The following is a 27,920-nucleotide window of genomic DNA, read 5'->3' as shown; positions in this document are numbered from 1 at the left end:
TAGCTTAAAGACTTAAATATAAGACATGACACCGTAAAACTCCTAGAAGAAAACATAGGCAAAACATTCTCTTATATAAGTTGTACCAATGTTTTCTTAGGTCAGTCTGCCGACCCAATAGGAATAAAAGCAAAAATAAACAAATGGGACCTAATCAAACTTACAAGCTTTTGTACAGCAAAGGAAACCATAAACAAAATGAAAAGACAACCTACAGACTGGGAGAAAATATTTGCAAATGATGCGACTGACAAAGTATTAATTTCCAAGATACACAAACAGCTCATACAATTCAACAACAACACAACAACAACAAACAACCCAATCAAAAAATGGACAGAAGGGCTTCTCTGGTTGCGCAGTGGTTGAGAATCCTCCTGCCAATGCAGGGGACATGGGTTTGAGCCCTGGTCTGGGAAGATCCCACATGCTGTGGAGCAACCAAGCCCATGAGCCACAACTACTGAGCCCACGTGCTGCAACTACTGAAGCCTGCGTGCCTAGAGCCCGTGCTCCACAACAAGAGAAGCCACCGCAATGAGAAGCCCGTGCACTGCAACGAAGAGTAGCCCTGCTTGACACAACTAGAGACAGCTTGTGTGCAGCAACGAAGACCCAATGCAGCCAAAAATAAATAAATAAATAAATATAAAAAAAGAAAAGAAAACCCTCCTTTATTAAAAAAAAACAAACCACACAAAAAATTTCATCTACTTAGTTCTTGCCTGTGCATTTTCTAGGCAGGCATTTAAAAAAAAAAAACAACAACAACAATGGGCAGAAGACCTAAATAGACATTTCTCCAAAGAAGACATACAAATGGCCAACAGGCACATGAAAAGGTACCCAACATTGCTAATTATTAGAGAAATGTAAATCAAAACTACAATGAGTTGCCACCTCACACTGGTCAGAATGGCCATCATTAAAAAATCTACAGGGGCTTCCCTGGTGGCACAGTGGTTAAGAATCTGCCTGCCAACGCAGGGGACACGGGTTCAAGCCCTGGTCTGGGAAGATCCCACATGCTGCGGAGCAACTAAGCCTGTGTGCCACAACTACTGAGCCTGTGAGCCACAACTACTAAGCCTATGTGCCACAACTACTGAAGCCTGTGCGCCTAGAGTCCATGCTCTGCAACAAGAGAAGCCACCATGAGAAGCCCGTGCACCGCAACGAAGAGCAGTCCCCTCTTGCCGCAACTAGAGAAAGCCTGCGCATAGCAATGAAGACACAATGCAGCCAAAAATAAAAATAAATAAGTAAAAAAAAATCTACAAATAACAAATGCTGGAGAGGCTGTGGAGAAAAGGGAACACTCCTGCATTGTTGGTGGGAATGTATATTGGTGTAGGCACTGTGGAAAACAGTATGGAGAACAGTATGGAGGTACCTCAAAAAGCTAAAAATAGAGTTGCCATATGATCCAACAATCCCACTTCTGGACAAAACTATAATTCAAAAAGATACATGCACCCCAAGGTTCATAGCAGCACTATTTACAATAGGCAAGACACGGAAACAACCTAAATGTCCATTGACAGATGAATGGATAAAGAAGATGTGGTACATACATACAATGGAATACTACTCAGCCATAAAAAAAGAATGAAATAACGCTATTTGCAGCAACATGGATAGACCTAGGGATTATCATACTAGGTGAAGTAGGTCAGAAAGAGAAAGACAAATACCATATGATATCACTTATATGTGGTATGACATGATATCACTTTTATGTGGTATGACACATATAATGACACAAACGAACTTATCTACAAAACAGAAACAGACATACAGACATAGAGAACAGACTTGTGGTTGCCAAGGGGGAGGGGTGTGGGGGGAGGGATTGTTTGGGAGTTTGGGATTAGCAGATGCAAACTATTATATATAAAATGGATAAACAACAAGGTCCTACTGTAGAGCACAGGGAACTATATTCAATATCCTGTGATAAACCATAATAGAAAAGAATATGAAAAAGAATGTATATATATGTATAACTGAAACACTTTGCTGTACAGCAGAAATTAATTTACACAACATTGTAAGTCAACTATACTTGAATAAAAAAAATAATAAGCTGTTTGGACAAGCACAAGATTTGAGAGACAACCAAGAGCTGGGGCAGGGTTGAATGACAAATTTCACCTCCAGCACAAGGCCGCTCCTTCAAGACTGGGAGAGGTAGTTGTTTTATCTACTGTATAGAAACCAACACAGAAAGTCAAGCAAAATGAAGAAACAGAGGAATATGTTCCAAATGAAAAAATAAGATAAAATCTCAGAAGAAACTTAATGAAACGGAGATAAGTAATTTACCTGATAAAAAGTTAAAACTAATGGTCATAAAGATGCTTACTGAAATGAAGAGAAGAATAGATGAACACAGTGAAAATTTCAACAGAGAGATAGAAAATATAAGAAAGTATCAAACAGAAGTAACAGAGCTGAAGAATATAATAACTGAAAAATACACTTAAGGTTCAACAGCAGACAAGATGAAGCAGTAGAAACAATCAGTGAACATGAAGACAAGGCAGTGAAACTCAACAGAGCAGCAAATAGAAGGAGAAAAATAACTTGTTACATACAAGGGAACCCCCATAAGACTCTCAGCAGATTCTTCAGCAGAAAAAAACTTTTCAGGCCAGGAGGGAGTGTCATGATATATTCAAAGAGCTGAAAGGGGAAAAAACTTGCAACCAAGAATACTCCACCTGACAAAGTTATCATTCAGAATTGAAGGATAAAGAGTTTTCCAGAAAACAAAAGCTCAAGGAGTTCATCACCATTAAACTAGCCTTAAAAGAAATGTTAAAGGGGCTTCTTTAAGCTGGAAAGAAAGCTGTAAGACATTGAGGAAATTGAGAAAACATTCTCATTTACAATTGCACCAAAAAGAATAAAATACCTAGGAATAAATTCAACCTAGGAGGTCAAAGACCTACATACTGAAAACTGTAAGACATTCAGAAAAGAAATTGAAGAAGACACAGCTAAATGGAAAAATATTCTATGCTCATGGATTAGAAGAATTAATATTGTTAAAATATCCATACTACCCAAAGCAATCCACAGATTAAAAGCAATCCCTATAAAAATTCCAATGGCATTTTTCACAGAAATAGAACAAACAATCCTAAAATTTGTATGGAACCACAAAAGAGCCTGAAGAGCCAAGCAACCTTGAGAAAGAAAAATAAAGCTGGAGGCATCATGCTCCCTGATTTGCCTATCTGGGATAAATCCCACTTGGTCATAATGTATAACTTTTTACACGTTGTTGGATTTGATTTGCTATTATTTGTTAAGGATTTTTGCATCTATGCTTATGATAAATATTAGTCTGTTGTTTTTCTTTCTTGTAATGTCTTTGTCTGGTTTGGGTATTAGGGTAATGCTGGCCTTACAGAATGAGTTAAGAAGTGTTCTCTCTTCTTCTATTTTCTGGAAGAGATTGTAAAGAATTTGTATAGTTTCTTCCTTAAGCGTTTGGTAGAATTCACCAGTGAACCCATGTGGGCCTGGTGCTTTCTGTTTTAGAAGGTTATTAGTTATCGATTCAATTCATTATAATAGACAAAGGTCTATTCAGATCATCTATTTCTTCTTGTGAGTTTTTATAGAGATTTACTTTTTAAACATTACTTTTAATTTCTAAAAGTAAATATATACTCATAAAAAATGTGGAAAACAAAAAAAGATGGAATCACAATTATCCATTACTTTCCAACTCAGAAGAATTTGTTAATATTTTTGAATATTTCCTCCCAGAATGTTTGTGTGCATATATTTTAAAAACATAATTGAATTACTTTATTTATAATATTTTATGCTTCCTTTAAATGTAACATTCTATTACCAGCATAGTTTTAGTCATTAAGAACTTTTTTTAAAAAATAAATTTATTTATTTATTAATTATTGGCTGCGCTGGGTCTTGGTTGCTGTGCGCAGGCTTTCTCTAGTTGCAGTGAGTGGGAGCTACTCTTCGTTTCGGTGCGCGGGCTTCTCATTGTGGTGGCTTCTCTGGTTGCAGAGCACGGGCTCTAGGTGTGCAGGCTTCAGTAGTTGTGGCACACAGGCTTCAGCAGTTGTGGCACACGGGCTTTAGCAGTTGTGGCGCACGGGCTTAGTTGCTCCGTGGCATGTGGGATCTTCCTGGACCAGGGCTCGAAACGATGTCCCCTACATTGGCAGGAGGATTCTTAAACAGTGCACCACCAGGTAAGCCCCATTAAGAACTCTTAATAAACATTTTCCAAATAGAAATGTTAACTTACATAACATCCCTGTGTTTCAGTTTTCTCACCTGTAAAATAGGTTCAATAATATACACATCTCATAGGACGGTTGTGAAAAATAAATGAGATAATGCATGCAAACGTGTGAAGTGCCTAGCATGTAGATTGTTAAAAATGGCCATAAATTCCTCCATCCTACGTGCATGCCCTTTTGCAGTGTGTCTTAGCTATAACTGACCAGGAAGTAAAGTCTACTTCTCCACTTCCTTGATTCTCGGCATGGCTTTGCGACTTGCTTTGGCCAACCGAATGTGGCAAAAATGAAGTTGTGTAGCTAATGAGCCAAGTGCTTACTATGCCTTGCAGCTTCTGGTCTGACTCTGCTGGAACCCTGAGACCACGATGTGAAAGACACATGGCCCAGACAACAGCCATAGCCATCAGCTAGAGAGGGAGGTGAAGTACCTTAGACCACCTAACCCCCTTCCTCCAAGCTGAGCTCTCAGATAACCACAATTACATGAGGGAAACCAGGCGAGACCGGAACTGCCTAGCTGAGACCAGCCCAAATAAAATGGTTGTTACTTTAGCTTCTAGGTTTTCAGGTGGTTGTTACACAGCAATAAAAAGATAACTGATACAGTGATGATTAAATACTATTATTATTACTGCCATATAAATCTAAAAGGTGAGACTATGATACTGGGATACTTATCTAAGCACTTTAAAATGTCTTCAAGCATTCAACACATATTTTACTGTCTCATATATATAAAGCAGAATCTTAATATTCAGGCCATGGTGGACATCAATACCACAAAGGAATCTATTCACATACATTTCCTAATCCCAAAGAACTAACAAATAAATTACTGGAGATCTTTCTTCATGTGTAACCTTTTTTTTTTTTTTTTTAATATTTTTTGGGGACTTCCCTGGTGGCCCAGTGGTTAAGACTCCATGCTCCCAATGCAGGAGGCCCAGGTTTGATCCCTGGTCAGGGAACTAGATCCTGCATACCACAATTAAAAGATCCTGGGCTTCCCTGGTGGCGCAGTGGTTGAGAGTCCGCCTGCCGATGCAGGGGACATGGGATCGTGCCCGGGTCTGGGAAGATCCCACATGCCGCGGAGCGGCTGGGCCCGTGAGCCATGGCCGCTGAGCCTGCGCGTCCGGAGCCTGTGCTCCGCAACGGGAGGGGCCACAGCAGAGAGAGGCCCGCGTACCGCAAAAAAAAAAAAAAAAAAAAAAAAAAAAAAGATCCTGCATGCCTCAACTAAGACCCAGCATAGCCAAATAAATAAAAGAATAAATAAATATTTAAAAAAACCACCATTTCCCACATGAAAATAAAAAATGAAAATATTTTTAAAATTTTATTTTGTTTTTCTTGGCTGTGCCGCTTCCCAGACATGAAGATCCCAACCAGGGATTGATCACACGCCCTGTGCAGTGGAAGCGTGAAGTCTTAACCACTGGACCATCTTAATCCCAAGATTAGTACATCTTTATTTGAATGTGCAGGGTAGTGAATTGGCAGAAATGTATAATTAAGTAATTATGACAGCAATGCTATTTTTTTCATGAAGTTTTCATGAAATCATTTACCCTTGGGCAATAGAGGGAGTCGAAGGAAATTAGCCTCTTATTCTGTCCCCCTTGCCTCATTGCAAAACGAAACAGAATCTACAAGATGATGATGGTGATTACAGTGGCTCACATTTGTTGAGTGCTTAGTATATATAGCAGACACTATGCCAACTATTTTAGATGCATTTATTCCTCATAACAGGTTATTTGGTATTCTGTTATCCTAATATGGATCAGGAATCTGAGTTGGAGCAGTTAAGTGATTCAAGATTAACCAACTAGCAACTGACTGAGCTGAAGTTTAAACTTAAGATCTATCTAACTTCAGAGCCTAAGCTTTTTAAGCATTAATTAAGCTTTTTGGTTGCCTTCCACAACTTGCTTCTGGTAAATACACTGTTGACACTCTGCAGACTCTTGAGGAATAGCATATCTGTTTAAAAATCACTTTCAGGGGGCTTCCCTGGAGGCGCAGTTGTTAATAATCCGCCTGCTAATGCCAGGAACAAGGGTTCGAGCTCTGGTCCTGGAAGATCCCACATGCCACGGAGCAACTAAGCCCATGAGCCACAACCACTGAGCCTGTGCTCTAGAGCCTGCGAGACACAACTACTGAGCCTGCCTGTCACAACTACTGAAGCCCGTGCACCTAGAGTCCATGCTCCTCAACAAGAGAAGCCACCGCAATGAGGGGTCCATGTACCGCAATGAAGAGTAGCCCCTGCTCGCCGCAACTAGAGAAAACCCGCGTGCAGCAATGAAGACCCAACACAGCCAGAAATAAATAAAATAAAATTTATATAAAAAATAATTTTCAATATAATCATTTAAATGCTTAAAACAGGGGGTCACTTTAAAAAGTGAGAGATATTTCAACTCTCTGAAAAGCAAATGTGACCCGTCATTCTGTTCCATTGGCTTAAAATGTACTGTAAATGAGATGGTTCTGAGAACCATCTCTGGACTTCCTCCCAGCATCTGGCCATTCCTGCTGTGTAGGATTTACAGAATATTCCATATTCTGTAAATGAGATGGTTCTGAGAACCAGGGAAGGGCTTAAAAAATGGACTCCCAAATCCCATACCTCAGAGTGTGTTGTAGTGGGAGTAGCCTTTAAAAAAACGCTACCAACCGCCCCGAGCTGTAATGCGAAGAATGACTAGAGATGACACAGCAAGACCACTTAGGGACATCAGGACTGGTTCATGGCAGCACTGCTTGTAGTGCTAATGCCAAGCAGGCACGTATGCTCATTTGTAAAAAATACACTTTTTAGGGGAATATAAAACAACCTATCTTCTAAGTAATAATTATACTGCCTCTAGGCTTAATTCTTCTAGGAATGGTTATGGAAATGCATATATTTTTTTCTACTCTTGGTAACAAGCAGATGCTTTACTGAGAGTATTTACATACACCTTTTTCTGAAATAGAAACCCATAAATAAATATTGTGCTTATAAATGCCATACACCTGGTCTCCCACAGATGTACATGAAGGAAAAATTTGAAAAGTTTAATAATGCCCCCAGAGAGGTTCAAATTTACAATCCACAACTTTTATCAAGAGTCAGAAAATTCTATAAAAATATATTCTATTAAATCTTTTCCAGAAACATGTTTTGTACATATTCATGAATGCCTATTTTCCTGCCACCAGAAGCTGTCCTTAACCTCAGCATCAGAAATAGCCATGGAGCTATAGTCACTGACTAAGGAGTATTCTGTAAAACTTCACATTACATATTTCTGATTTTAATTAGGATAATTTACCTTTCTCTCAATTTGAAATGCCGGAATATGTAAAAGAAAGAGGGAGAAAAGGAAAAGTGAAGAAAGCTTGATGACCTATTTTCACATACCTCAAATGTTCACTCTTTAAAAAAGTTTTGTGGTAAAATATATATAACATAAAATGTATGATTTTAACTATTTTTAGGTGTACAATTCAGTAACAGTAAGCATATTCATTATGTTGGGCAACCATCACCATTGTCCTTTTCCAGAAATTTTCATTGTCCCAAACAGAAACTCTGTACCCACTAAATAATAACTCCTCAGTCCCATCTCCTGCCAGGCCCAGGTGACCTCTATTCTACTTTTTGTATCTATGAAGTTGTCAATTATAGGTGCCTCATATAAGTGGAATCATACAATATTTGCTCCTCTGTGTCTGGATTATTTCACTTGGCATAATGTTTTCAAGGTTCATCACTATGGTGGCAAGTACCAGTATTTACTTCCTTTTTTAAAAAAATTTATTTATTTTTTGCTGTGTTGGGTCTTCGTTGCTGCACGCAGGCTTTCTCTAGTTGCGGAGAACGAGGGCTACTCTTCATTTTGATGCGTGGGATTCTCACTTGCAGTGGCTTCTCTTGTTGCAAAGCACAGGCTCTAGGCACACGGGCTTCAGTAGTTGTGGCATGTGGGCTCAGTAGTTGTGGCACATGGACTTAGTTACTCTGAGGCATGTGGGATCTTCCCGGACCAGGGATCGAACCCGTGTCCCCTGCATTGGCAGGCGGATTGTTAACCACTGTGCCACCAGGGAAGTCCACTTCATTCCTTTTTGAGGCTGCATAATATTCCACAGTATTCATAACCATTCATCTGTTGACACTTAGTTATTTCCACTTTTTGACTATTGTGAACAATGCTGCTATGAACATTGGTGTTCAAATAGCTGTTTCAGTCCCTGCTTTCAATTCTTTTCAGTATATACCTGGACGTGTAATACTCATTTGAGTAAATTCTAAAGAAAAAGAGAATGGATGCATATACTTAAATATTAAAACGTGTGTTCAGAGCTGGACCTAGAAGGCCAAGTGAGGTGGATTAAGGGATGCCTGAAAACCTACCTTAACTGTTCTATGATAAAACTATAGTTCCACTGACTCAAGGTATTGGGAAATTCTGTTTTGATGAGAGCTTATTATTTGGAAAGGTTCAAAATGAGAGCTTATATCTAAGAAACTAAACCTCCCCAATAGCACCAATAAAAGGTTGTGAGGTTCTTCATTTTCACAGTTTCAATGTTTTCCCTTTAACTGATTGACTAGAGTGCCCTCATGTGTCTGTATTTTTATACTACGGTGGTTTTGAAAAAGATTTAATATTGGAATCAGAACTGGGGAGGAAATTTAAGTATCATGCTTTAAAAAGTTGAATGCATGCAAGGTCCCATCCCTAACCAACTTAAAAAAAATTTTGTTTTTACAGTGATGTAAATCACATGCATAAAAGACAATCTAAAATGTATAGCTACAATGTAAAGAATGAAAAACCACGCCGCTTTTAGTGAGAAAGAGTACATTACTAGTGCCTTAAAAACTCCCTGGATGCCCTTCAAAATTGCATGAAGCTTACTCTCAGAGGTAACACTGTCCTGAATTCAGTGTTTTCATCCCCTTGCTTCTCGTTATAGCTTTAACACTTGTGTTTGCTTCCCTATATAGTATTTTTTTTGGGGGGGTGCATTCCTATTTTTGAACTTTTCATAAATTGAATTTTATTGTGTTTTCTGTGACTTGCTTTTTTTATACTACCTTTTCAAAAAGCATGTTGATTCATTCGTTCACTTTCAAGTCTTTATGGTACTCCACTTTATAGTCTTCATAGACATTCAGATTGTTTCTAGTTATTATGAATAAAGATGTTAGAACATTATTCAACATGGTGCCTGGTGCTCATGTGTAACAGTTCCCCTAGAGTATACTAATAGGAGTGCAATAGATGAGTCTTAAGGGGTGCACATATCTAGTCTTTCTAGGTAATGCTGGTTTTTCCAAAGTGGATGAGACTAGCCCATAATAATTCCCTTTCCTCCAAATCCTTGCCAGCACTTGGTCATCAGACTTTTACATTCCCGCCAATCTAGTAGAGTGAAATGTTATCTCATTGTGGTTTAAATGTGCATTATGATTATTCATGAGGTTGGGCATCTTTTCCATGTTTCCATGTAATCTGTGTTTTCTCTCCTATGAAATGCCTATCATGTCTTTTCCCACTTTTCTATTGGATTGTCTTTTCCTTACTGATTCATAGGCATTCGTTTTTTCTTTAAGGTGCTATTTTTAAAAAATAGCAAGAAATAACATTCATGGAGAAGAGTATGCACAACACGAAAGCACTGTTTATAAAGAATACTTTTAAATCAAACAACTGAGTAACCACCACCTAGGTCAAAAAATAGAATGTTCTCAACACTCCAGAAGCGCCTCCTCTGACCCTCCATGATCACAGTCCCCTCCTTTGCTCGGAGGTAACTACCATTCTGACTTTTGTAGTAATTACTTCATTGCTTTTCTCTTTATAATTACAACACCTGGAAATGCACCCTGAACAACATAGTTTAGTACTGCCTACTTCTGGATGTTAAAATGGATTCCCCCAGTAAATATTCCTTTGTCTTTGGCTTCCTATACCCAGAACTATGTTTGCGAATTTCATGCTGTTTCGTGTAGCTACTGGTTGGCCAAAAAGTTCCTTCGTTTTTAAGCAAAAATAAAAGACACGTTTTTCATTTTCACCAAGAACTTTATTGAACAACCTATTCACCCTTTTGTTCCACTACCTTCTGCCATTTTTCAGGCAACTTCATAATTCCATCTTCCCAAAACTTTTTATCTTTTTGAGCAAAGAACTTTTCCGGCTGCCTTTCACAGTCTTCCAGGGAATTGAAATTTTCTCCATTAAGAGAATTTTGTAAAGACCAAAATAAATGGAAATCCGAAGGTGCAATCAATGTCTGGTGAAAACAGCGGATGAATCAGAACTTCCCAGCTAAGCTGTAACAGTTTTTGCCTGGTCATCAAAGATACATGCAGCCTTGCATTATGCTGATGGAAGAGTATGCATTTTCTGTTGACTAATTCCAGGCGCTTTTCTTCGAGTGCTCCTTTCAGTTGGTCTAATTCGGAGCAGTAGTTGTTGAAATTGTTTGGTTTTTCTGTAAGGAGCTCATAATAGAGGACTCCCTTCCAATCCCACCATATACACAACATCACCTTCTTTGGATGAACTCCAGTGATGTTGGTGTGGTTGGAGGTGGTTCATTTCGCTTGCCCCACAATCTCTTCCGTTCCACATTATTGTACATTATGTGCTTTTCATCGCCCGTCACAATTTGTTTTAAAAACGGAACGTTTTCGTTATCTTTAAGTAGAGAATCGCACGCGGAAATATGGTCAATAATGTGTCTTTCGCTTAACTTATGTGGAACCCAAACATCAAAGCGATTCGCAAAACCCAGCTGGTGCAAAGGATTTTCAGCGCTTGATCTGGATATTTTGAGTATGCTGTCTATCTCCCACGTGGTATAACGTTGATTGTCCTCCATTAATGTCTCGATTTGATTGCTATCAACTTCAACTGGTCTAATCCGAGTGAGGAATTTTACAAACCATTTTTGACACGTTCGATCCGTCACAGCACCGTCTCCACACGCTGCACAAATCTTTTTGTGCATTTCAGCTGCATTTTTACATTTCTTGAACTAATAAAGCATGACATGCCGAAAATATTGCTTTTTTTCCTTCCATCTTCAACACTAAGATGGCTACACAAAAATTCACCAAGTTTTATAAGTCTTTTTTTAAATGCACGCTGATATGATAGCTGTCACATACAATCTAACAAAACTTTCCAATGAAGTGAAAGACAACTAGGTACTGCTAGAGACAGCTTACCGGGAAAAACGAACGAACGTCTTGGCCACCGCAACAGTCCGTTCGTCCTGGTTGCCGTATGCCACCCACTGCTGCTGGGTAGTTGTGCTGCTGCACGGTCTACCACAATTCACTGAAGTATCGTCGCCTTAGACACTTGGGGGGGGGGGTCCAGACTTCGTCCTTATTAACGACGCCGCCAGGAATATTCCTGTAGCGTCTCCGGGTGTCCTTGAGCCAGGTTTTCTCTAGAGTAAATACCACAGAGCGGAATTGTTAGATCGCAAGTACACGCACCTTCACGACCCTCAACCGCCCAGAGTGGGCGCACGGCCTACGCCGCCGCCAGCGTCAGAGGATCCCCGCGGTCCACCCACGGCGCAGGTCAGAGCGTCTCATTTCCGCCAAGCCAGCGGGTGCAGTGTGTCTAAAATCCAACCAGCCTAAGCCAGTCCCTGTGGTTTTAACGCGTCCCCGGGTTAGCACTGCGCCCGAACGCCTTCTGTGTTGACCGGACACCTGGATTCCTCCGTTTTAAAGCACTTGCCCAACTCTTCTGCCCACTTCCCACCGGGATGTCTGTGCTTTTCTCCAGGAGTCCTTGGGCCTCCCGGACACTAGCTTTCCAGACACCACACGCCTCTCGGGCGTCTCCTCCGGGCCTGCGGCTTGTTTCTCTGAGAAGCCTTTTTCTTTTTCACTTTAGTCAGATTTGCCAGCCTTCTCCCGTTAGCGCCTGTAGTACCACGCATCCCATCCCTTGGCCGCGAAGGCGGCTCACGGTTATTCCCAGAGCGCGCTCACCCTTACCTTCCCGGCGTCCGCCTCCCTCAAGCAGCCCCTCCGCGCGCGCCCGTCCCTCAGCGTCTAGCCCGCTACGCCGGCGCCCGCCCTTTCCCAGGACGCAGCGCGCAGGCGCGCCCGCCGGGCCCCCGCACCGCACCGCCTAGTGCGCCTGCGCCGAGAGACGCCCCGCCCTCCACGCCGGTCGTCTATAAATGCTCGAGCGTCTCCTCGCGAGAGCCTTGATTCTCATGCTCGCTGTTGGGGTCGGAGGTCAGGGCGAGCGTCTAGCGGGCCGCAGGAGGAAGATGGCGGTGGAGTCGCGCGTTACTCAGGAGGAGATTAAGAAGGAGCCCGAGAAGCCCATCGATAGGGAGAAGGTGCGGGTCTAGAGAGGTAGAGGGGGCCCCGGGGCGGAGGGGCGGCCGGGAGGGGGCGGCCGTGCGCGGGTGGAGGGGAAGGAAGGGGCCGCGCTCGCCGCCTCCTGACTCTCGCCTCTCCCGCCCCCAGACCTGCCCGCTGTTGCTGCGCGTCTTCACCACCAACAACGGCCGCCACCACCGCATGGACGAGTTCTCCCGCGGAAACGTGCCGTCTAGTGAGCTGCAGATCTACACCTGGTGAGTCTGGGCCTGGCGTCGGGGCGGGGGTCGCTGGGGGCCCGCCTGGCGCGTTTTCAGTTCCTCCAGCGCTCGGGGCCTCTGGGCGCAACTCGCGGGAAGTCGGGGTCTCAGCTGTTGGAGAAATGGGTATTTGCTTATCTTGTGGCGCTTTTACGTCTGAGGTTGAAACTTTTGGGTTGTAAAGAATTGAGCCAAGGTTGCTGTCACTGTCTTGGCTGCTTGGTACGAAAGTGACACGTAGGTCGTTCAGTGCGGTAGCCGCCCCTAAACTTGGTCGAGTTTGTGGTGCTAGAATAACATGGGGCGGGGGAGTGGCGCTGTTCGGTGGTATTTGTCGTCCTCGTAGAGCGTCTGCACATAATACTAAGCCTTAGGTGTCCTAGCATGGAAAAAAACAGAACCGGGTGGTTTTTGTTGTGGTGCTTAATGGAGAAACTTTTGATGTGTGTTTCCTGAAGACCTGCCCCTGAGCGTTTTCCACTCAAGCGTACCTTTCCTACCCCGCGTCTGACTAGGAGCATCACATACAGCAAGCTGCATGCAGCTCCTTGGTTGGACGTTACCGTGGCTTTTTAGTAGCTGTAAAAGGTGTATAATTTTTAAAAATACATCTAGTGTGGTAAAATATATATTTGCCATTTTAATTGTTTAAGGGTACAATTTGCTGGCATTAAATATATTCACATTGTGCAACCATTACCACTATTTACAAAACTTTTAAATTCCCCCCAGCAGAAATTCTGTACCCAGTAAGCAGTAACAATGGGAATTCCTCCCTTACCCCAGTTCCTGGTAGACACTCCTCTATGTCTATATGAATTTATCTATTCTAAGTATTTAATATAAGTGCTCTCATATCGGATTTGTCCTGTTGTGTCTGGCTTATTTCACTTATGTTTGCAAGGTTCATGGTTTAGTATATAATAAAAAGTCATTCTTTCTTAGGGTTGAATAATAGTTCATTGGAAGGATGTGCTACATTTTGTCCACTTGTCTGTTGATGAACACTTAAGGGGTTGTTTCCACCTTTCAGTGAAATTTATGTAGTATGATTCTAGTTAAGTATTGTTCCAGGATAAAAGTTCAGGAAGGTTGATTTAACTTATAGGGAAGAACTGTTATCAATAGATTGATGAACACCTCTGTTCAGATGTTAAAAGTCTATATTTCCTCCAACAAATTAAGAGTTCCTATTTGCCAGGTGCTTTGCTTAGACCCAGAGGGTATAAAGAGGGTACTGTCCCTCTCTAGAGTAAACACAATCTCAGAGAGAAAGCAGATGAAATAAATGCTAATTAAGACTTTAGGGTGGAGATGGCAGGGTGAGACTGTTCCACAGACTCTCTCAATCAAGAAAGAAATTACAAAAATTTCCTGTCCTAAACTGTCCTGTCCATAAACTGCAACCAAACTAGGAAAGACAACCTTATGTTATACCTCAAAATGGTGGCTAAAGAAAGACAGGATGGTTGGTGAGGGGTAGCACAGAGCCCTGCTGCCACTCCCAGAAGCAGTAATGAGGGAAGATTGGGAATTCTTAATTTGTAGAAGTAGACTGAGGGGCCAAGGTAGGAGGCCTTAAGACAAACCAAGGAAAAAGGAGTGAGGTCCAGAGGAGCCCAGCAGAAGCTAGTTGAGTTTGCTAATGTCCAAGGCACTGTGTGGAGCTGTGGGAATACCCACCCAGGAGTGACACATCCTGTGCTTGGGTGACCACTAAACAGGTTATGGGAAGAGAATTATGTAGATCACTGTAACGGTTCAATCAGAAACACAGACCAATAGGAGATATAAAGAGATTTATAGCAAAGAATTGGTTCACACAATTGTGGGGACTGCTTAGGTACTTAAGTCCCTAGTCTGTGGTGCATAACCTGTGGTGCAGGTTATGATGAAGGGCAGGCTGGAACTCTGCAGCATAAGCTGCTGAATTTCTTCAGGGAATTCAGTAGCTCTGCTCTGAAGGCCTTTTCAACTGATTGCATGAGGCCCACTCATTGATTAAAAGGGTTTACTCAGATTACCTAGGATAATCTGCCTTAAAGTCAACTGATTGCAGACTTTAATCCCATCTAAAGAACACCTTACACAACACCTACCTTAGTGTTTGAATAACTAGGGGCTGTAGCTTCTCGAAATTGACACATAAAACTGACCCTCACAGTCACCTAGCAAAGGCTTCAACCCCGAGAAAGCTCTTGCATTTGTCGCCTGTGTAGTCACCTTTTAGACTGCTAATCAGAAAGCAACACTTGGCACTGCAACTGTTGGTTTGGGGAGAGTCCTCAGCAGGTGGGAAGCTTGTGGAGGACTCCCACTGTTTAGGACTGACAAAAGGTGTGAAACGAATTCCCCACGTTCATTATGAGCAAGATGACAATATGTGGGAAATGTTGGAAAGGAAGAAAGAGTCCTTTCTGGTACATAAGTATACACTGTACATACCAGGGAATAATTGACACAATAAACATCATTAGAATGTCAGGTTAAGAAAAAAAAGTTGAGATGAGTTGGAAGCAACATACAGAGATTTGAATAATGAGAGGTTGAAATAAAGCTGTGATGGTGGAGATGGAGAAAAAAATAGATTTGATCTGTCTTTTGGCTGTGCCACGTGGCATGTGGGATCTTAGGTTCCCGACCAGGGATTGACCCTGCACCTACAGCAGTGGAAGCGTGGAGTCTTAACCTCTGGACCACCAGGGAAGTCCAGTTTGATCTGTCTTTAGGAGGTAGAAACAACAAGATAGAGATGGGAAGAACTGAACAATGCTTAGGTTTGTGACCTGGGCATCTAAGTGGGTGACGGTAGTTTTGAGGGTAATATGAGAGGAAGGGTATGTTTTGCGGGGGACACTGTTGAGTTCTGTTACGGGCATATTGAGGATTCAGCAGCAGTAGAGAACGGAAGTCGATGTGGTCATTGTGGATGTTTTTATTCTCACTGCAGTTGAAGCCATGGTTCTACTTGAGGATAATGTGGTAGAGATGGTATAAATAGGGTGCAGAGTTAAAGCTAGATGATGCCTTGGGTGTTTGATTCCCTGCTCGATGCTGTCCATTGGAATTGTCATCTTTACAGGTGCCTTGTGTCCAGGGTCATTGTATAGCACTCTGCAGGCTGTGTTGCTTCAAGTTCCAAGTCCTCTGTTTCATGTTCCCAGTTGTCAGGGAAGAAAACAATTCAGAAACTTAGACTGTTGCTTATAATACAAGATGCTTATATTTTAAAAGGTTTTTCCAGATTGTGCCATATTAGCTCAAGGGACTATATTAAATTCTGAGTTCAAATAGAAGTTGGCAGGACAAGAATATATATTGTGAAAGGAGCCTATGCTTAGTCTTGAAAATTCCATAGGTTTCATTGGCTTTAGGAGTCCATCTATTGTAAAACTCATCAGAACACTCAGTCTTAGAAAGGAGATGCTAAAATGTAGAAAAGTATGTCTTTGAAATAATGAAAAACAATTATTTTAAGAATTTGGATTAATTTGGACTAGTTATCCTTAAGTGGGTAAATCACTAGGCCAGTGAGATGTTACACAGCAACAAAAGGTAGCATATGTAATTCTGAACTCCCTTTTAGCATATTACCAGTCTGACCTTAATTCATGAAAATTTCAAACACTGAGGCTGGTAAGGGGAATATTTGGGGGCAAATAGTATTAGTAGGTGCTTCAAAATTAACTCAGTTGTAAGACCCTGACAGTTTCTAAGGTAAAGTTGCAATTGAGACACAGGTAATTAACTCACTGTGTGTCAGTATCCTTGGTTACATCATTGCTGATTAATCAAATGTAATGTCTTTTTTTCTAAAAAAAAAATTCAGGATGGATGCAACCTTGAAAGAACTGACTAGTTTAGTAAAAGAAGTCTACCCAGAAGCCAGAAAGAAGGGCACACACTTCAATTTTGCAATTGTTTTTACAGATCTTAAAAGGCCTGGCTATCGGTAGGTAACTTTTCATTCTTAATTCCTATAATCTCTTTGATTTCAGTATGTTCTAACTGATAGGGATAATCCCTTCAGTGAATCCCTTTAGTGGAGGGGGAACTACAGATTTATACATCTTAATATCTGGTTTGGATTAATGCAGTGCTTACATTTTTTAACTGTGCTGTCAGATAAGGGGGCAAGGCCAGCCCCACGGGCACTTCGTAGCACACACTGGCATTGACCAGCCACCCTTTAACAGTTGGTCTCCTTCCCTGCAGAGTAAAGGAGATTGGCAGCACCATGTCTGGGAGAAAGGGGACTGACGACTCCATGACGCTGCAGTCGCAGAAGTTCCAAATCGGAGACTATCTGGACATAGCAATCACTCCTCCAAATCGGGCACCACCTCCTTCAGGGCGCATGAGGCCATACTGAATTTTATTTACTGTTTCTTGAATTTATTTTCCATTCAGTTATGTAAAATAAACTTTCGCTTTTTCGTCCTCCCCTTATTGCCATTAAGCCTTTAAACTCTAAACAAATTGTAATGCATCTATTTAGGAGTTAGATTTGGCTTTGCTGTGGTATGAATATTAATAGAAAGTCCATGTTTCACGTTCTTCTGTAAAATATGAAAAGTGCTCTTAGCATTATATGTAAAACTGTATTATGTTGCAGTCACTTGGAGTGTGAAAGTTAATGGGGCATGGGTTCAGGGTTTAATTTAGTATTGGGGGTTTATACTAAGTAGTGGAGTTGGTATGTTTAAGCCCAAATGGGGCAGAACAGGAAAGCCATGAGATTGTATTAAATAGAGCAGGAGTTTGTCGCCCAGAAGGTTGTATGGAGTTGGGAAGACCTTTGCGAAGGTGAGAGGGGCAGTTGAGGCATTTTGGAACAGTCTGAGCTGAGGCAAGTTGAAGAAGCTGTCTGTGTTTGAAGGGAGCGGCCTGCCTGAATCAAGGTGTGATGACAAGTTAGAGAAAAGGAGAATGGGTGCCACAGTGATGCCTTTTTATATTTTAAAAATGGTGAGAATGGGGCATTCTGAGGGCAGGAAGTAGTATAGAGGAACAAGGATTAGAACTTAGGATAAGGATGGAAAGGTTTACCTTGAAGATCTGAAAATGCAGGGAGGAATGAAAGAAGAATCTTAAGACCAAGGGAGAAGGTCAGGGGTGAGGTCAAGTTAAGTAGGGGATGTTCACACACCCTGTTCAGTGCTGGGGCTGACTCGCTTCTGATTTGAGAGGCAGTATGCACAGTGGTTATAAGCAGTTGGGCTGAACATTTAAATCCTGGTTACACTAACAGCAACCTTGGACAAGTTACTTGAACCTGTTTTTTTTTGGTTTAAAATTTGTAAAATGGAGGTTAACAGCCCACAGGATTGTGAAGACTAATTAAATGTTTGCAGAGGGCTTAGAATAGTGTTTGACGTGTAAGAAACAAAGTTAACTATAGAGTTCAGTCAGAACGGGTGCCGTCTCTTCCACAGCACTGTTACCGTCTCATTTTGAAGTTTATAAACAGTGTGCAGTATGTGATAAGGCCAGTTACCTTTAGTCTACTGCAGTGGAAAATTTTGAAAATGTGTATTCCAAAATTTGAAAAAATGTACTAGCAAAGTAAAATTGCACTAATTTGATCTTGTACCTACAAAAGCAGCCTTTTGAATCTAATGACTGTAAGATTGGGGTCCCCGGTGCAGTCAACAGGTGACAGAGGCAAGCCTGCAACCCAGATCTAGGGCCTCTTCTCCACTGAAGTTTGCACAGACCCTTCGATTCTTTATTCATTCACACTAGATAGGCTTGAGCTCCTTAAGTCACACAATTAACTTAAACCTAATTTTTTGGAGAAGAGGAGCCATGATTACCTTCCTGTTTGTGGAGAAGACACATACTGTGCAGATCAAGAAGGCAGGAACTCATTAAAGGACTTTGAAAGCCAACTTTTCATAATGGTGTGAACTCCTACAATGGGGGCTTCGCCTGTAATTCCAGGCGAGTTGAAAATAAAGCGGTTTATTTGCTTGGTTCCAACGTGGATTTTTTTTTTTTTTTTTTAGGTAAAATTGGTACCTAACAATATATTAGTCTCAGGTATACAGAATAATTCATTATTTGTATGCACTACAAACTGATCACCACCACAAGTCTATAGTTACCATCTGTCACCATACAGTTGACCCCCTTAACCCTTTTGCCCACCCCTGCCCCCCTCACCATTGATAACCAACAATCTGTTCTATCTATGAGTTTGGTTTTGTCTTGTTGGTTGGTTGGTTTTGTGTTTTGGATTCTACATCTAAGTGAGATCATGTGGTACTTGATATCTTTCTCTAATTCTACTCAGCATAATGCCCTCTAGGTCCAAGTTGTTGCTAATGGCAAGATTTCCTTCTTTTTTAATGGCTGAGTAATATTTCATTGCATGTATGTATGTGTCTGTATGTGTCTCACAACTTTATCCATTCATCCACCCACAGACCCTTAAGGTTGTTTCCAAACCACGGCTATTATAAATAATTCCTTAGTAAACATGGGGGTGCAGAGAGCTTTTCTCCACACCCTTGTCAACACTTATCTCGTCTTTTTGACAGGTGTCAGGTGTTATTTTTGTGGTTTTGATTTGCATTTCCCTGATGATTAGTGATGTTGAGCACCTTTCCATGTGTCTGTTGGCCATCTCTATGTCCCAACATGGAATTCTTCCATCAAAAGTACAGTTAAAGAATACCTAGTGAATTTATCATTGAATATAATGCTAAGAATGAAAAGACTTGTACTTGGTCCTTATTCACCTCTGGCTGTGACAGTACGGCTTTGAGTGAGCAGCTGAGCTGTTTCACGGTCACCGTGACGGCACGTGCTCAGCCTTCAGTGTCCTGACTGCCTCACAGGCTCTTGAAGTGTTTTCCCTTCGGAGGTTGGTATCTTCAGTTTTCTCACAGCATACAGGAGCTTGGCATTTTCAGCTACTTACCGGATCCTCGGTAGGGAGTCGATGTTAGTTTATACTTAAATTTTCATTACCATCGTGGGCACTGGCTCAGGGGATGTTTCAGACATCAACTCTGTGTGTGTGCATGTAGGGGCAGCTGTGAAGGGGAAAGAAAGCTGTTAAACTGTTAGGCAAACTCTTGTTACTCTTACGTAGAGCAGAACTCAGCCTACCTGTTTCTATTCTATCACAAACTCCAAACTTAGCTGTTGTGAAATGGAGCAGCTTATAATTTGAGTGCTGAGCTGTGCTGAGGAGCTCGGGTGGTGCCTGACCTCATGTAACCTTCAGCACTGAGGTGCAGGCAGTGGCTACCATTTTCACTTCAGCCGAAGTGGAGGCCTGCTTTAAGTAACAGCTCACAAGTGGGCTGGGAACCTCTAGGTAGACAACAATAGATGACTTGAAACATACGTTTCCAAAAATAGTGTTGTGTTTTCCTCAGCTCACTGCCAGCTGGCTTCCACCGGCTGCACTGGTACTGCTCTTGCGGTGAAGCTGTCTGCATTACAGACTTCTGCCAGGGGACCGTCATCCAGAGTATGTGGGCATGCTTCAGTTCTGGTGCAAACCAAAACACCTGTCTTTTAAGGAAATGATACGGTCATGGTTTCCAGGTTGAGTGTCAAGAGCAGCCAGGTGAGGTCTGAGTGTTCTGGTGTGTATTGTATTGCTTAGATATAGGTTGTTCTTACAAATTGCTACAGTTTCTTGGAACCTGTAATGGAACAAGCTTGAAGGAAGCATATTTATTCTGTTAGGATTAATCATGAACTAGGCAACTCTTCTATGAAGACAGTCATTGATCTCCCCCCACCCTGTAATCCCTAGGAGGAATAAGCTGAAACCTAAAAAGCAGTTTTAATAATAAATACTAAAATAATTTTAATAAGCAAAACCCATCAGCCTGGGAGTGTCGTGAGTTTACTCTATAAAGGTGATCTAATCACACGCCTACCTCAAGAACACCGTTGAGAAGAGCCAGATGAAAGGGGGCTTAGAGGAGGGCCTGGTAGAGAGGGCATGTTCAATAAACAGCTGTTCTAAAAACAAGAAAAAAGGCACATGTAGCCCCCTCACTTCATGCCTTCAGCTGTCAGAATTTCCTGCTCCTGCCCACGCTGGCGGGCCAGCCCAGCTGCAGCCAACAACTCCTCAGAAAGCGTCCAGGAGAGGACGAAACTATGAATGAGGTGAACCACCCGAGGCCTTTCCAAAATCTGCATGCATTACTGGAGACCGTCAGAATCTGTAGTAGTACTAGCTCCTTCCACACTTCAGGGAATAAAATACGGGATGAATGCCGTGGGCCTGGGGGTGCAGACAGACCCGACACACAGACCCTTCCTCAGAAAGCCGCAGTCTGGTAACAAAAGGTGTAAGTGCCGATGATCAAAGGCGGATTAGAAGGTGTCGTGAGAAAGACAAGTTGCTGCTGAGGATGGCATGTGACCTTGTTCAGCGCCCACAGGGGTTGGATTTCGGCTCCCAGTAGATAAAGGGTGGCGTGAGCTGAAACGCCAGGAACACCGGAGCACTCACCAGGAGTTTGGCCAGAGATCAGGATGAAGAGGACCGTAGGATGCTTCTGCCGTCAGGTGACAAGCGGGGGCGTGGTGGAGGATGGGGGGAGGGAACACAGCCCAGAGGCGGTCAGCAAGGTCTGGGCTGGGAAAATGGGACGTGGAAAGAGAAGTCCATCATTAAAGCCTCAATTTCCTCATCTGAAAAGTCGAAATGCTAGCACCTATTTGCTAAGAGTTACTTTTTAAGAATTAAATGGGTTAATGAATGTACTTAGAACCATGCCTAGCATAGTAAGACCTCAGTAAGTGTTTGATGTTATCACTAACCAGTAAATATTTTAAGTTGGCAGGTACCAGTGTAATAATGAACAAGGCAAGCAAATGAGGTCCTTGACCACATTGATCTTATGGTCCAGTGGGGCAATGAACATTAAATAAATGTACACTCAAATATTCTGTTACAGATTCTACCAAGTACTATAAAGGATGAGAATAGGGCGCTGACTGGGAAAATCGGTAAAATCTTTGATAAAATGACATTTAATCTGAGACCTGAAGCAGATGAGGCAGGACTGTTAAGAGCTTCACGAAACGAGAAAACAAGGAGTTCATGAATCATTTACCTGAAAAATTGGGGTTAGAGTTGGCCTCCAAGCCCTCCCACGTCTCCTGCTGGAACTTCGGTGGCAGCTCCACCTTCGGCCTCTCCCTTCGTGGCTCCGGGTACACATCTCTGCACATCCAGAAAAACGTTCTGCTCTTCCTAGTAGTTCCCCAAAGTCCCACAGTTGGCTCTCTTGGATATGACGTGGGTCACGTGCCCAACACCAACTGGTAAGGGACTGTGACCCTGCTTGGTTGGTCTTGGAACTGGGCTGAGCTCAGGGAAAATCGGAGCGTTTTCCTTTAAGGGGGTAGGAGTGGTGGGCAGACAAAAACATCAAGTATCTACAGCATAAGGATGTGAGGGATAGTCAGCTGAGCAGAGTGGGTGGGAGAAGCCATTTGGGCAGAGAGAGCACCTGTGAAGCCCGGGGCCTATGAAGCCCAGGGCAGGAACGAAGGGAAGGAGAGGAAAGGCCGGCTGCCAGCTGGAGCCCAGGTTTTGAGACAAGAGGGAGGGGCAACTGAGGGTCGAGTCACAGGGGGGTGGTCCTGGAGGCCATTTTGGGACCCTGGATTCCTCTTGAGAGCAGTGGGAGGACACTGAAGTGTAACATTTGAAGTTTGATAAGCCGGAAGCATCCTAGTTCTAGGGAACAGAAACTAAGATCACAGGAGGAGAGTGGTAAGGGCCAGGGAAAGAGAAATTCTGGTCAAACTGAATTGAGGGGCCATCACAAGACAGGTGGAGACACCCAGCAGGCCATCGGAAATGATTAATGGAACGTTCTTTATTTCCCATCTTCAAAAACCTGGTTTGACTCACACCCCCTCTGGCTGCAGCACCATTTCTTCTCTCCCTTCTTGAGCAAAACTCATGAAAAGAGCCGTCTCAGTCCGTGATCTCTGCTTCCTCACCTCCCACCTTTCCAGTCCACCCCAGAAGTCTGTCCTGAGCGCTCTGTCAGAATTCATCAGTGCTGTCAGCAACAGCAATTTTGCCAAGTCCAGTGGTAATTCTGTCTTGTCTTGGATTCTCAGCAACATTGATAGAATCGATCACTTGGCTTGAAGTATTTCCTTCCTACTTCACCAGCTTCTTCATCTCCTTTGCTAGATTTTTCTGCCTCTTTCCATCTTCTAAAATGGAACTCCAGGACTCAGCCCTGCATGCACTTTGAATATACTCCCTCCCTCAAGCAATCTGTCCACTCTGTGGACTTAGGTACACAGAGCCATGGTAAATAGTGTATAAAAGGCTGATATAATTTGGGAGTCACCATCGTATATACAAGGCTGACCAGAGCTTACCTGGAAAAATAAAACTAAATATCTTGAATTTTACATTGTATCAATATTTAGCAAAAATTATTACACAGTAGTTCCTAGAACAAAGAATAAATTGTTTTGTTTTAGTGGCAATTTTCTGACAAAACGAAGATTCACAATGTGACAGGTCTTCACATTTGACTTTCAAGGCCCAACCATAAAAGAGGATAATCTTTGCTGCATCAACTTTACTTAGGCCGGAAGGATCTTGGGCTCCATGGACAGGGCAGCCTGGAGCTCTCAGACAGCTCTAGAGGCACAGCGGACAGTCCAGAGATGAGCACCTGGCCAGGAGGAGTCCTGGGACCCTCCACAGAGTGTGAGGCTCAGGCTCTGTTGGGGCTGCTGAGCTGGAGGGGGACCTGGAGAGGTTGCAGCCATGCTGGTAAGAGGTGATTTGAAAGGATGAAACTGACAAGTAAAAATAAAACATCCGTCCTGACTGCAGGCAAGCGTCTAATTTCCAAAAGTCCGAGACACCTACTTCAGTATAGTTACCTAGGCCTGTAAATTCCTCTTCCTAAATTAATTTAAGCTGTCATTTGTAAACAACAGTGCCTTAAAAGAGCACTGTTGAAATAAAAGGTGTAAAAGACTTGGGACAGTCATGAGAGGAGACAGAAGGGCAGAGCTAGACCCAAGGAAGAAGCCCAGGTCTAGCAACAACTGTCTAGCCCAAGAAGACTGAAAGTGGCCTTATCTGAGTAGCAAACTGTAACGTTTAAATTTCAAAAATTATTTATCCTGCTTCCTAATATTACTTAAACCATACTCTTCCATTAGGCAGGGTAAATTTGAAATCAGTGAAATAGTAATGATCTTTCCAAACTGAGTAACTGAACTACACGTCAACAAGACTGAGGTTAGACTAAATCAAACTTAATAAAAAGCATTTAGTGACATCAGTGTCCGTGCTCATCTTTAATATGAGTTGGATTTTCAAAAGGGGAAAGATGTCGGGGAATGTGAAAAGCAAAGTAAGAGCAGGTTTGCTTTCCTCTTCAGTTTCTATGATGGAAGGATGGATCCACTACAATTTCTGTAGAAAGATACAAACAGAAAATATCAATTAGGTATAACCAATAGCCTTCAATGAAACAAATGACACCGAAGCCATCTATTTTTACACTTATAATATGGTTGGGAGTAGATTCCCAGTGACATTGTAAAACATGGTAGTGTGGGAGCCTGAGATGCAGGGATCACGAATTCTGGACCAAAAGAGAGATGGGGGGCTTCCCTGGTGGCGCAGTGGTTGAGAGTCCGCCTGCCCATGCAGGGGACACGGGTTCGTGCCCCAGTCCGGGAAGATCCCACATGCCACAGAGCGGTTGGGCCCGTGAGCCATGGCTGCTGAGCCTGCGCATCCGGAGCCTGCGCTCAGCAACGGGAGAGGCCACGACAGTGAAAGGTCCACATACCGCGCAAAAAAAAAAAAAAAAAAAAAAAGAGAGATGGGCTGTTACCTAGCTGGCAGATGTCAATTACAAGTGTTTATTACCATTCCAGTGTTCTCCTCAGGTAACAAATCTAGTCCCTCTAGGATGGGAACATACGCACTTTCACCAGTTTTCTCTGTTGCCAGCGTCTCGGACGTCCTGTCCTTCACACCGAGGAAGGAACACTCTGCTGGGCGGCACTTCTCTAACTGCTACCAGAGTAGCTAGGTTTGAGTTGTATTTTGATAAAATCTAAAAGAAAGCAAACTCCTTTCACCAAGTCATATGAACAACATAAATTTGGAAGCTGTTATAAAACATTCAAGAAAAACCAAGGAAAATCTGAAGATCTGGGTTATTTAAAACAGAGTATTTAGCAGCACAGACATTCAGCAGCACAGAGGTGGAGATATTAGAAGTTTAACTTGGGTGTAGCGGGGATTTCTAAAGCTAAATGCACTGCTGGGTTAGCGGAAGCAAGCAGCAGTGCACCCCTGTGAGCAGATCAGGCCTTACAAAGGCGGTAGGGAATCTGCATAGGAAAGAGGCGAGATGAACGCTCAAAGAAGGATCATTAGCTCTAAAGATTATGAAAACAGGAACCTGAAATGTCAACTATGATTTTTTCACAAAGAAGTAATACATTAAATGCAAGTTTTCCCTCCTTTAACACAGAAGTGAAGAGAGAAGGATCACCATGGCCAACTGGAAACTGTATATAATGCCTGTAGACAGAAGCTGCTCCTTCCGCAGTTTATTATAGTGCCGGGAAAGCACAAAAGATGGAGAAGGAAGGATAACAAATACTTTACTGCTGTCTTAGGATGAGTCCCTTCCCAAGTAGCTTTATCCTTCTCCATAAGCTAGGAAGGTCTCTAGAATGGTTATTAAGAATTCCATTTGCTTAAGCAATAACTCCCCAACACCGTAACTTTTATCAAGAGGGGATGCTCAAAGATTCAGGCTGGTGGTTATTTAGTAGAGTCGGTAGTTGCTATAAACCAGTAACAGACTACTGGTAAATTATGTTGTACTAAAGAATCAAACATTCTGTGGGAATTCCCTGGCGTTCCAGTGGCTAGGACTCGGCGCTTTCAGTGCTGGGGGCCTTGGTTCAATCCCTTGCCAAGGAACTACGATCCCACCAACCTCGCGGTGGCCAAAAAAAAAAATCAGATATTCTAATACGTTTAAACAAATGTTTCTCAAACTGAGGCCCAAGACATCTCAAGTTCAAGAAACAGTGATACAAGTTATGCATGATACTCCAACTCTGGAGAACTGGAGGGTAAATGACATTTCTGACTTTGCTAGAAACACTAGTGGAAACAATGGTCACCATGGTGATCACATTTGAACAATGATTAGAAAATATTATGAGAATACATTTCAGAACAAGAAGTTAAAGAGAAAATGCCTCATGAGGGAACAAAGGCATGATGACATCACTAGCTTGTGCTCAGCTCTGAAGAGCCTTAGCCAGGTGGTCTTAGACAGGCTTAACAGCCCAGAATTTAGATTTAGATCCAAACGAGCACATTAGCCCGATGATAAATAACACAGTTAAATATGGTTTAAGGTATTTTTGCAGAAAACAAACAATAGCCTAGAAAAATAACCTGGCGAATATCTTCTGGAATTGTAGTTACTTCTGGAGGTGTAGGTGTTCTGAGCAGATTCTCATAGGAAGAAATCGTAGGAGAAGAGGGATCCGCAAAATTCTCAAAGCACTCGTCTGAATTTAAAACTAACGATGTACTGTCTTTCATTTCCAAGTCATTTGATGAACTATTTGTTTTTGATAATGGATAATTTGTGGATACCTATAGAATAAAAAGAAATAATTAAATTATGGTGGTATAAAGTAATATAGTAAATAAAAATTGTTAGTTCTGTTGTGATCTCTAAGTAGGCCCCCAAATTACCCCCTCTTCCCTGACCAAGAACTAAATAAAATCAAGGACACAGAGAAATGGCATATGGAGGAAAAAGTACCATCGTCATTACTGAAGGCTGAGCAAGAGCTTCATGTGAAATCTAAATAGGCCTGTTGGCTGAACCCCAGATTTAGACGGATTCACCGCCCAGACTCAGGCAACACTATCCTGGGCCAGGTAAGAGTCGTAGGAGGATGAGCTACGCCCTCACTGCTGCCAGGGAGAAAGCCCATTCACGCCAACCTGGCCTGTCTCCCTACGGCAGAGTCAGCAATGAGGCCAGGAACATAAGCAGTGGATTACCACAAGTCGCATGGTGCTATTAAAATTTAATTATACATTAATAACATTTAAAAAACTGAAAATTAGCTTCTCGGATGCACTAGCCACATTTTACATGCTCAGCAGCTAGCTACCACACTGGAGAGCACAGATCACAGAACATTTCCATCACTGCTGAAAGATCCACTGGACGGCCCAATCTACCATATTGGTTGTCTTAAGTGTTCATACCAACTTTCAACAGGGATGAGGTTCTGATTACATAGTAAATTTGTTCAATGGGAAAAATTTGGAAAACAAAGGCATAAAAATCACCCATAGATAACCACTTTCTGGTGTGTTTCTATCCATTCTTATTCCTTAAAATAAAATATATGTGTATATAGGGCTTCTCTGGTGGCGCAGTGGTTGAGAGAGTCCACCTGCTGATGCAGGGGACACGGGTTCATGCCCTGGTCCGGGAAGATCCCACATGCCACGGAGTGGCTGGGCCCATGAGCCATGGCCGCTGAGCCTGCGTGTCCCGAGCCTGTGCTCCGCAATGGGAGAGGCCACACCAGTGAGAGGCCCGCGTACCGCAAAGACAAAAACAAAAACAAACAAACAAAAATATATATATATGTGTATGTGTGTATTTATATACATACACATATATATCATTTTCCATATCATTAAATATTTCTTGAAGACATTCTTTCTATATGTTCTTATCTGTTTTTCAAAACATCCTAGTCACATGACACTGGCTCTTATGGATTTACCATAATATACTTTGCTTCCCATTTATCATTTGACATTTAGTTTGTTCCCATATTCTGCTCTTATAAATAATGCTATTCTTGGGCTTCCCTGGTGGCGCAGTGGTTGAGAGTCCGCCTGCCGATGCAGGGGACGCGGGTTCGTGCCCCTGTCCGGGAAGATCCCACATGCCGTGGAGCGGCTGGGCCCGT

General features: G+C 42.4%; 3 protein-coding genes and 1 long non-coding RNA gene across 10 annotated transcripts in view; 1 reads left to right on the top strand and 3 right to left on the bottom strand.

The window, feature by feature from the left end:
* The window catches only part of LATS2 (large tumor suppressor kinase 2), an 81,738-nt gene extending 69,319 nt beyond the window's left edge, over positions 1–12,419 (bottom strand). For all 4 annotated transcript variants that reach the window (XR_003434849.1, XR_003434850.1, XM_027116702.1 and 1 more), the window contains exons 1-2: positions 12,316–12,419; positions 11,527–11,753 (exon numbers count right to left, since the gene is read on the bottom strand). The gene's annotated coding sequence lies outside the window, so the exon portion shown is untranslated. The remainder of the gene's footprint in view (positions 1–11,526; positions 11,754–12,315) is intronic.
* Positions 12,420–12,504: 85 nt separating this feature from the next.
* SAP18 (Sin3A associated protein 18) lies at positions 12,505–17,356 on the top strand. Its single transcript, XM_027116715.1, has 4 exons — positions 12,505–12,668; positions 12,799–12,908; positions 16,741–16,863; positions 17,127–17,356. Exons 1-4 carry the CDS (start codon positions 12,540–12,542, stop codon positions 17,281–17,283), a joined length of 519 nt encoding a protein of 172 aa, XP_026972516.1. The 5' UTR covers positions 12,505–12,539; the 3' UTR covers positions 17,284–17,356.
* Positions 15,850–17,128, bottom strand: LOC113625783 (uncharacterized). The gene is made up of 2 exons (XR_003434853.1): positions 17,016–17,128; positions 15,850–16,058 (listed from the first exon to the last, which is right to left on the bottom strand). It is a non-coding gene; the product is annotated as an uncharacterized LOC113625783 (long non-coding RNA).
* A 1,543-nt stretch (positions 17,357–18,899) lies between the features above and the next one.
* Positions 18,900–27,920, bottom strand: part of SKA3 (spindle and kinetochore associated complex subunit 3) — a 27,230-nt gene continuing 18,209 nt past the window's right edge. Inside the window, exons 7-11 of one of the 4 annotated variants that reach the window (XR_003434851.1) lie at positions 26,371–26,574; positions 24,873–25,003; positions 22,004–24,351; positions 20,813–21,522; positions 18,900–19,951 (exon numbers count right to left, since the gene is read on the bottom strand). Coding sequence is in view for 2 of the 4 variants with exons in the window: in XM_027116711.1 (XP_026972512.1) it covers positions 24,875–25,003; positions 26,371–26,574 (333 nt within the window). In the remaining 2 variants the exon portion in view is untranslated. Of the gene's footprint in view, positions 19,952–20,812; positions 21,523–22,003; positions 24,352–24,663; positions 25,004–26,370; positions 26,575–27,920 lie in introns of those variants that run through there. The other 3 variants (XR_003434852.1, XM_027116711.1, XM_027116710.1) reach the window with 3 other exon arrangements.

This window comes from Aethalodelphis obliquidens, unplaced genomic scaffold (assembly GCF_003676395.1).
Source record: "Aethalodelphis obliquidens isolate GAN/ISIS:26980383/991018 unplaced genomic scaffold, ASM367639v1 scaffold16, whole genome shotgun sequence".
Taxonomy (NCBI): domain Eukaryota; kingdom Metazoa; phylum Chordata; class Mammalia; order Artiodactyla; family Delphinidae; genus Aethalodelphis; species Aethalodelphis obliquidens.
Note: the sequence above shows the minus strand (reverse complement) of the source record. Positions and strands in the feature narration are given on the sequence as shown.